This window comes from Bison bison, unplaced genomic scaffold (genome assembly GCF_000754665.1).
Source record: "Bison bison bison isolate TAMUID 2011002044 unplaced genomic scaffold, Bison_UMD1.0 scf7180017864519, whole genome shotgun sequence".
NCBI classification, from domain to species: domain Eukaryota; kingdom Metazoa; phylum Chordata; class Mammalia; order Artiodactyla; family Bovidae; genus Bison; species Bison bison.
In genome coordinates, this window is record NW_011495072.1 from 18,624,359 (window position 1) to 18,634,271 (window position 9,913).

The 9,913-nt window shown below is 35.4% G+C and overlaps 1 protein-coding gene across 1 annotated transcript in view; it reads left to right on the forward strand.

The window, feature by feature from the left end:
* The first annotated feature begins 507 nt into the window (after positions 1–507).
* Positions 508–9,913, forward strand: part of OLFM3 (olfactomedin 3) — a 221,555-nt gene continuing 212,149 nt past the window's right edge. The window contains exon 1 of the mRNA XM_010830964.1: positions 508–1,004. Within this exon, the coding sequence (XP_010829266.1) occupies positions 936–1,004 (69 nt within the window). The 5' untranslated portion in view covers positions 508–935. The remainder of the gene's footprint in view (positions 1,005–9,913) is intronic.

A 9,913-nucleotide genomic window follows, 5' to 3' on the forward strand; every position in this document is an offset into this window, starting at 1 on the left:
ATCCATCACTGAATTCTAATCTACCTCAGGCATAAACACAATCAGATTGACAAGGATATTATTTTTCTGGGAATGACTGTGTATGAGGGGCCGAAATTTCAGGTGTATAGGGTCACTAGTAGAATATCTCATTTACATGTTAAAAAAAAAAACTCTTCATTTATTTATGCATAGTTTTTTCAGATGATCAAAAGCCCTAGATAGATTAAAAACACATGAATTCCTAACCAAATATATTATATATGCATATATAATAGCTACGGACTGTGTGCTTTGAGAAGAAAATACACATTGATAGTCTGCATTGCAAACTTTCTTTAAAGGACTAAATATGGTATCAGGTCCTCTGTAAATGACAGGAGACGATTTGTTTCATAATCCTTTATCTAGCTGACTACTTCTCTGCAGATGAAGATGCCAGCAAATGCTGAACTGGAACAGGAGAGTCAATCCTTGTTTGGTTAACAAATTCCTCGCAAAATATCTCCCCAAGCCCCCAGGAGCTGTAGTGATGTCATATCCGTTGTCCAGGTCTCCACACCTCTCTCAGCAGTTGCTCCCTTTATCTTTTTCTTGGGTCAAAACTTTTGAGGTGGGCTGGCTAGATAGCCCCGGGAGAGAGGGTAAATTGGGGCGTGAGGCTTGAAGGCGCTTCAGCACCTCGGTCAGCGCTCACCGCAGCTCAACCCACCCCTAGAGCTCCTGGACTCTCAGCTCTGAGAATGCCTGCGGAATGATCGCCCCCCAGGGCGGCTGCCGCTGCTGCCGCTACTGCTGTCGCTGCTGTTGCTACTGCTACCGCTCCTGCCACTGCCTCTTTCTCCACTCTGCTCTGACTGGCAGGCAGAAAGTGCAACTGACGAAGGAAAGGTCTCTGCAGTGAGAGTGGAGTGCCTACATAAAAGAGTAAAGAGGGGGCAAAAACGCAGATCAGAATGCAGGCGACGTCCAACCTACTCAATCTCCTGCTGCTGTCTTTGCTTGCTGGATTAGATCCTTCCAAGGTACGGGCAATATTTTAACTCTTGTTTGAAATAAATGTGCAATATGTAACAGACCGGACAAAAATGCATTAATTATGCAAAAAAAAAAAAAAAGGAAAGAAAGAAAAGAAACATTAAAGACAGCTTTTCTAGAAAGCCTGTGATGCCTGGCGTATCCCACTGCTTGGAAGATACAAGGTGAACTACCCGAGGAATAGCTCCTCAAGGTAGAGTCCTGGAGAGAGGGGGGAGGGACCAGGAGCGAATATAACGTGTACTGGCAGCGGGCAATGCGGCTCTCCGGAGAATTTAGCTTATTTGATATCCAAGAGCTTAACGTTCTCTTCTGAAGTCGGACGGGTAATGCAAAGGAGTTGGCAGTTAAAATAATGCAGTTTGTAATCATGTTTAGGAGATGTGAACCTTTTCTTTGTTGAAAGGAGAGAAGCGTTTTCCAGCTGATTCTGGTAAATAATACTCCCGTAGCAGACGTGCTGCAGTTTGTGTCCAAAACATTTGGGATGCTGCTGGTAACACGCACGGCAGAGCAGCAGAGCTCTACTCCCTGCCATGGCTGAGAGGCAGTGGGCAAAGGGGCTTGTGTTTGTTTCTTTCTTTTCATTAAGGAAATTAGAGAGCACTGAGAAAGTTCTGATTACCAGTGTTAAGAAACAGGAAGTGAGAAACCTTTGAAACTAAGGAGTGGAATAGGAAGGATGTGTCCTCTCAGAGCTGTTGAACTCTGAAAATTATCCAGTACTGGCAATTAAAGTGAACGCTAACCTCTTTTGATAAAAAGTCAGGAAATATGGAGAAATATTTTCAGCAATATATAAGAAAAGTGTTGAGGATAAAGTGAGATAATTTGAGAGCATCAGCATTCTAATAAAACTGTAATTATCTGGAATAAGATACAAGGCATCTAGTAAAAAGAGTAAGGGAATACAATTTCAAAAACTATTTTATTTAACTGGTTAAGAATAATTTGACACAATAGGAAAAATGATGTGATGTGACAAAGTTATATTTTTGAATATAGTAAAGTTATTTTAAAATAACCATGTAGTGCAGAGAAATTGTTTCTTTTCACAATTGAATAGAACTAAGCATAGCCTAATATTGTGGTTGACTGAATATTTCTAGGCCTAAATAAGTACATAGTGAAAATTTAGAATCATGTCATACATACATATAATTATTTCTGCACACTTTTCATATTTAAAGACCTGATGAGAATAAAATAATTTTCTTTTAAAGTTATGGTTATGCTGATCAACACTGTGAAATTTTCATGTAGTATATTGTCTTAATGATCTTAATGGAATATTTTATACACTAAGGTATAGCTTTAAAGCATTTTACATCCAGGTACAAAGTGCTGATTTTGCTTTCATGTTTTTTAATCTTTTTTTTTTCATTTTTTTCTATGGATTTATGGTAACACATTACTTTGCCATACTTATATTCATTACAGCTCCGAATACATTCTATTATATAGTTCATTTGGAATATTCTTGGTAATACATTTTTAAAAAGCAAAGCTAATTAATGAGTTATTACATTAAAAAAATCATTAGACTTAAAGTAAACTTTGTAATTCTTTAAAATGATTTCATAATGCAGAGTTTTACTAACAACTGCATGTTCATTTGATTTTTATGATATCTTTAATGCATAAATATCTTCATTTCTGTATCCCATTCTTCCCCAAATTAAAAATATATATAAGAAGAGCTTCTGATAAATACTGAGATAAATCCTCCAAGTAAATGATCCTTTTTTAGTTAACATGATCTTCTAGTATTGATAAGTTTATTTCCATGTATTCAACAACAGAAAACTTTCCTTCAGACTTAATTCTGGCTGTTTGATACAACAGAGCTGAGAAATCTAGAAAAGAAAAGGCAAACATTAACTTTTCAAACTGTCCTTTTCAGCTTCTAGATATTGCAATGCAGTGTGCAAAGAACACCAGATGGGTATTTGCTCTACACCATATATGACAATATAGAGAATATTAAAATGTTCATAGCAAGTGATTTTAATGTTGTAGTCTTTGGACAGTAGACACATTTTGCTTCAAAAAAGTGAACATGTTATGTTTTATCAAACTTTTAAGAATCAACACACTGTATCATCTCTCCTCCCCAAAATCACAAATGGTACCACTGAATTCTCAGAATGATTGTCAATTAGATTATGAAATAGAAATTATATCAAATGTTATTTTTTTACTAACTATATATTTTAGATAATAAAATAAGCATCCATAATGTAAATTGTTTGGTAAAATTGAAATTAAATTCTAATAATACAATAGCACACAAGACCAGTTTGTGGACAAATAAGTAATAATTAAGTGATGAAACTTAAACATAGAAAAATTCTAAATAGCTAATTTTTTAATATTTTAACATGTCAGGGCTGATATATTTCAAAATCATATTTTCAAATAAATCCATTTAAGTATTCTTCTCTATTATTACATTTTTCATTTATACTATATATAAATCATGCATGAATACACACAAATTGGCAAAATAGGAGAGCTATTAAAATGGAATAGACTTTTTTTAGGTAAAATATTATCACATATAACAAATATTAGAGAACTAAATTTTAGAGCATGCTTATTATATATTAATTTGTCTGGAAAAAAAGGCCTTCTAACAATAGTACCAATTCCATTTCATAGAAGATATATTTATGTTTATAATCATTCTTCCTGAGATTGAAACTTACAGATCATATATGACTTTATAAAGTGCTTAGATATCGCCATCTTATGGTAAGATAAATTACTTGAAAATCAATTTTATATTTAAATTAAAAAAAAAACATTTATTATCATCGGATGAACTTACTTTCAGCATGCATTTACTTTCTTTTCTCTCATTTAATATACCAGAAAATTGGTAAGATTAGTATTTTCTTTCAGTAAAGGAATGCAATTCAATACTAATCAATTATTTGTATTTTATATAGACATTATCTATTTCCTCTCAAAAAAATCATGAGAATTATGTTTTCTTAATTAAAATCTTATTAACAACTTTCCAGTTCCATTCAGAAAAACTCAAGGGTGTATCACTTTGCTTATTTTAAGAGCTATCAAATAATTTTGCTTGTAATGGAGTATCTGAACTACAGGCAATGTGCCAAATCATCATTCATTCAATAAATAAAGAAAAACCTGAAGCTTGTAAGAATTCAATTATTGCAGAGAAAGGACTATTTCTGTGTAGGAAATTCCTGAGGGCGGCTGCTAGATGGCATCTCTGTGCTTTTAAACTGAAGGCACAGAGTTTAGTAATGACCTTGATAGTAGGAGAGTGAACCTCTTTTTCTTTTACAAGAATATCTTTAGCAGACCATTATTTGAACATCATAACAAAACAGTAATCCCTTGAAACAGAACCATGAATTTCTCTTCTCTGCAATGCTGAATTATAAAGAAAGGAGCTATAAACGTGACTGTGCAGATTTCAAACAGAACATTTATACCAGGTTCAGACACTTGGGGAGCAGTTAAAAAGAGGTGACATAGGCATAGCCACACATTGCAGTGACTGTTAATACTTTAAAGCAGTCGTACTTGTGTGATAAATATATTGCAAAATGCCCTAGTATGCTTAGACTGAGAAAGCATTCACTATGTCCTTACCTAGAAATATTTTAAAGAACTTATTACCATGGTACTTGCTGACACCACAGACATAAAATGAAACAATGATTCAGCAATAATCCTCAACACAAACTGTTTTTCCTCTCCAAAACAACTTGGCCCATTAGAACTCTTGCTTTAAATAAAACAGTTGTGTTAAGCCATATAAACATGATAGGAAGTAAGAGAATTTCAATAATTATATTGTTATATCTTCATAACATAAGATGTTATGTGCCTACGTAAAAGTGCCTTTGTATTTTGGTATTGCTAAAGAAAATTATCAAAGACCTAAATTGGCTAGGGGTGGCTTTAGTACATAAATCTAGTTAAAGTTCATGTTTTTGTAGCTTTTAAATGAAAATGATAACAGCAAAAACAGCAAGAGAAATAAATTGAGATCAGTATCAATTTGCTTTAAAAGTCATCTTTTAAAGGTGACTTAAAAATCTATCTTCTCCTATAACTCCTGTTTGCCAGACACATCCTCTATACAACAGGATCAACTCATATTAGAACAGAAAATACTAATCGATAGAATCTGGCAGGGACCTGTAATTACACACCAATAAACTCTGGTATGGTAAAAAAGTGAAAAGTTCAATACAGTCCATCTATGTTTTGAAAAAGTAAATGACTTCCTTACTCCCATTCTATAACACCCTTCTTAACACAATTAAACGTTTATTTTGAAATGTAAATATTCTTTCTTACTCTTTCAGTAACTTGACAAGGTTAAAATGGTACTGCTCGCCTTTATTTTTCTTTGAAAATTCTTTTTTTTTCATCATTTTTTTAAAATTTTATTTTATTTTTAAACTTTACATAATTGTATTAGTTTTGCCAAATATCAAAATGAATCCACCACAGGTATACATGTGTTCCCCATCCTGAACCCTCTTCCCTCCTCCCTCCCCATACCATCCCTCTGGGTCGTCCCAGTGCACTAGCCCCAAGCATCCAGTATCGTGCATCGAACCTGGACTGGCAACTCGTTTCTTACATGATATTTTACATGCTTCAATGTCATTCTCCCAAATCTTCCCACCCTCTCCCTCTCCCACAGAGTCCATAAGACTGTTCTATACATCAGTGTCTTTTTTGCTGTCTCGTACACCGGGTTATTGTTACCATCTTTCTAAATTCCATATATATGCGTTAGTATACTGTATTGATGTTTTTCCTTCTGGCTTACTCCACTCTGTATAATAGGCTCCAGTTTCATCCACCTCATTAGAACTGATTCAAATGTATTCTTTTTAATGGCTGAGTAATACTGCATTGTGTATATGTACCATAGCTTTCCTATCCATTCATCTGCTGATGGACATCTAGGTTGCTTCCATGTCCTGGCTATTATAAACAGTGCTGCGATGAACATTGGGGTACACGTGTCTCTTTCCCTTCTGGTTTCCTCAGTGTGTATGCCCTCTGTAATTTTCTAACAGTTCTCTTTAGAAAATAAGTATTGTGATGACCCATTCTCTGTTGGGATGGAAAGCAGCACCAGAGTGAGAAGCAAAGGGGTCAGGATTCCAGACAAGACCCTCATTTTTCATCCCAACTTTGCCATTCTTATGTATATATGTGTGTGTTTATTACATATGTACTCATGCTCGGTTGCTAAGTTGTGTTCTACCCTTTGTGACCCCGTGGACTGTAACTCATGTAATTTTCCAGGCAATAATACTGAAGTGGGTTGCCATTTCCTATTTCAGTTACATATATATAATATAATAAATATACACACATATATAACTTTGTGAAGCTTTGATCTCAGTGCTCTCACCTGTAAAAATGAGAAGCTGACATGTTCTTTTAATTTACCTAGGAGTATAGTTGATTTACAGTGTTGTGTATATGTTCTATATATCAGTTCATTTGTATCATTTGTTTTAGATTTCACATGTAGCTGATATCATATGATATTTACTTTTTCTAATTTCACTCAGTATATCACAATCCCTAGGTCCATCTATATTGTATCAAATGGCAATATTTCAGTCTTTTTAATGGCTTAGTAATATTCTATTGTATATATGTACCACATTTTTTATACATTCCTCTTTGATGGACATTTTAGGTTACTTCCATGTCTCGGATATTATAAATAAGTCTGCAATGAACTTTGGAGTGCATGTTTCTTTTTAAATTATAGCTTTCTCTGGATATATGCCCAGGAGTGGGATAGCTGAATCATATGGTGGCTTTGTTTTTTTTTTCTCCATACTGGCTATACCAATTTACATTGTCACCAACAGAATAAGAGGGTTGCCTTTTTTCCATACCCATTCCAGCATTTGCTGTTTGCAGACATTTTGATGATGACCATTCTGACCTCTGTGAAGTGATACTCCATTGTATTTTTAATTTTTATTTCTCTAATACTTAAGAATGTTGAGCACCTTTACATGTGCTTCTTGGCCATCTCTGTATGTCTTCTTTGGAAAAAAAAATGTCTATTTAGATCTTCTGCCTTTTTTTGGATTGGGTTGTTTGTTTTTATGATATTGACCTGCATAAGCTGTTTGTATATTTTGGAGCTTAAGCCCTTGTTGGTCACTTCATTTGCAAATATTTTCTCCTATTCTGTAGGTTGTCTTTTGTTTCACTTATGGTTTCCTTTGCTGTGGAAAAGTTCTTAAGTTTAATAAGACTCTATTTATTTTTATTTCCATTACCTAAGGGGTGGATCCAAAAAGATATATGCTATGATTTATGGCAAAGTGCATTCTTCCTATGTTTTCCTCTAAGAGTTTATAGTATCTGGTCTTACATTTAGGTCTTTAATCCATTTTGAGTTTAACATTTGTGTATGGTGTTAGAGAATGTTCTAATTTTGTTTATTTACACATAGCTCTCTAGTTTTTCCCAGTGCTACTTATTGAAGAGACTGTCTTGTCTCCATTGCATATCCTGTGTCCTTTGTCATAGATTAATTGATCATAGGTGTATGAGTTCAGGTCTGGGCTTTCCGTCCTGTTACATTGATTTGTAAGTTTGTCTTTGTACCAGTATCATACTTTTTTTTTTTTACTGTAGCTTTACAGTATAGTCTGAAGTTAGGGAGCCTGATTCCTCCAGTTCCATGTCTTTCTCAAGGTTCCTTTGGCTATTTGAGGTTTTTTGTGTTTCCTGGGCTCCAAAATCACTGCATATGCTGATTGCAGCCATGAAATTAAAAGACACTTACTTCTTGGAAGGAAAGTTATGACCAGCCTAGACAGCATATTAAAAAGCAGAGACATTACTTTGTCAACAAAGGTCCGACTAGTCTAGGCTACGGTTTTTCCAGTGTAGGGATGTGAGAGTTGGACTATAAAAAAAGCTGAGCACCAAAGAATTGATGCTTTTGAACTACGGTGTTGGAGAAGACTCTTTGAGAGTGCCTTGGATTGCAAGGAGATGTAACCAGTCCATGCTAAAGGAGATCAGTCCTGGGTGTTCATTGGTAGGACTGATTTTGAAGCTGAAACTCCAATACTTTGGCCACCTGATGTGAAGAGCTGACTCATTGGAAAAGACCCTGATGCTGGGAAAGATTGAGGGAAGGAGGAGAAGGGGACAACAGAGGATGAGATGGTTGGATGGCATCACGGACTCAATGGACATGGGTTTGGGAGGACTCTAGGAGTTGGTGACGGACAGGGAGGCCTGGCGTGCTGTGGTTCATGGGGTTGCAAAGAGTCGGACATGAATGAGCAACTGAACTGAACTGTGTCTTCATACAAATATGACACTATACACAGAATGCTGTTAGAGCTCATCAATGAATTTGGTAAAGCTGTAGGATACAAAATTAATAAAAGATATTTCTTGCATTTCTATACACTAACAAGGAAACAATCCTATTCACTGTCATATCAAAAAGAATAAAATACCGAGAAATAAACCTACCTAAGGAAATGGCAACCCACTCCAGTGTTCTTTCCTGGAGAATCCCACGGACTCCTGGTGGGCTCCAGTCCATGGGGTTGCAAAAAGTTGGACACGACTGAGCAACTAATACACAAGGCGGCGAAAGACCTATACTCTGAAGACTATAAGACCCTGATGAAAGAAACTGAAGATGACATAAGCAGATGGAAAGATATATAATGTTCTTGGATTTAAAGAATCAATATTATCAAAATGACTACACTGCCCAAAACAATCTGCATATTCAATGCAATATCCTATCAAATTATCAATGGCATTTTTTTGCATTCAGTTCAGTTCAGTCACTCAGTCATGTCTGACTCTTTGCGACCCCATGAATTGCAGCACTCCAGGCCTCCCTGTCCGCATTACTAGACAAAAAATCTACATATTCTTGAAACTTCCTTGTTAAATTCTAGAAGAGCTCCATGCTATGGTCTGTATGCCTGTGCCCCCTCCCCTTCCCACAAGTCATAAATTGAAGCCTAATCCCAAGGTGATGATATGAAAATGGGGCCTTTGGGAGGTGATGAGATCATTAACATGGAGTCCTCATGAATGAGATTAAAGTTATTATACAAGAGGCCACAGGGAGATAGTTCACTCTTTCAACCATGTGAGAATGTAAGAAGTCTGGGACCTGGAAGAAGGAACTCAACTGATCAGCTGTAACATTGATCTTGAACTTCAAGCCTTCAGAATTGTGAGAAGTAAGTATCTGTTTACAAGACGCCCAGTCTGGGTTATTTTGTTATAGTAGTCCAAACAGACTAAGAAATTCTATTTAATAACTTGTGACCACTCATTCAAAATTAGACTTTTTTTGTAGAGTCTAGCTTGTAAGATCACAAATTTTGAGAGACCTGAAGGCTGCACTCTCCTGACCTAGTCACCTCCTAATGGCCCCGTTTCTTTATATCATCACTTTGGGCATTAGGATATCATCTCATGAATTTAGAGAGAGAGAAACATTCAGACCATAGCAGTAATGGAGAAATGACCACTTCTATAAACATAATTTTCTTTTCTCTTGGATTGTCTTCCACTTCCTCTGTTTATATTGGTTCCCTTACTTTTCTCAATAGAGACTTTACTATAAACTCCTTATAAAGACTTGACCCTAAATTAGACACAATAACATTTCTCCTGATTTGCACATCCAAATAAAAGTCCACCTAAGTGATTCAAGAATTGATTATTTCATACGAAGGGTAAAAATAGATGAGAGCAATTATATAATATCTAGATAGACCCTATCCATGACCAACTAATATTTAAGAAATATAGTATTTCAAAAACATCTGCAAACCATACTGTGGTGAGGTTTAAAACACATGTTACTTAGACT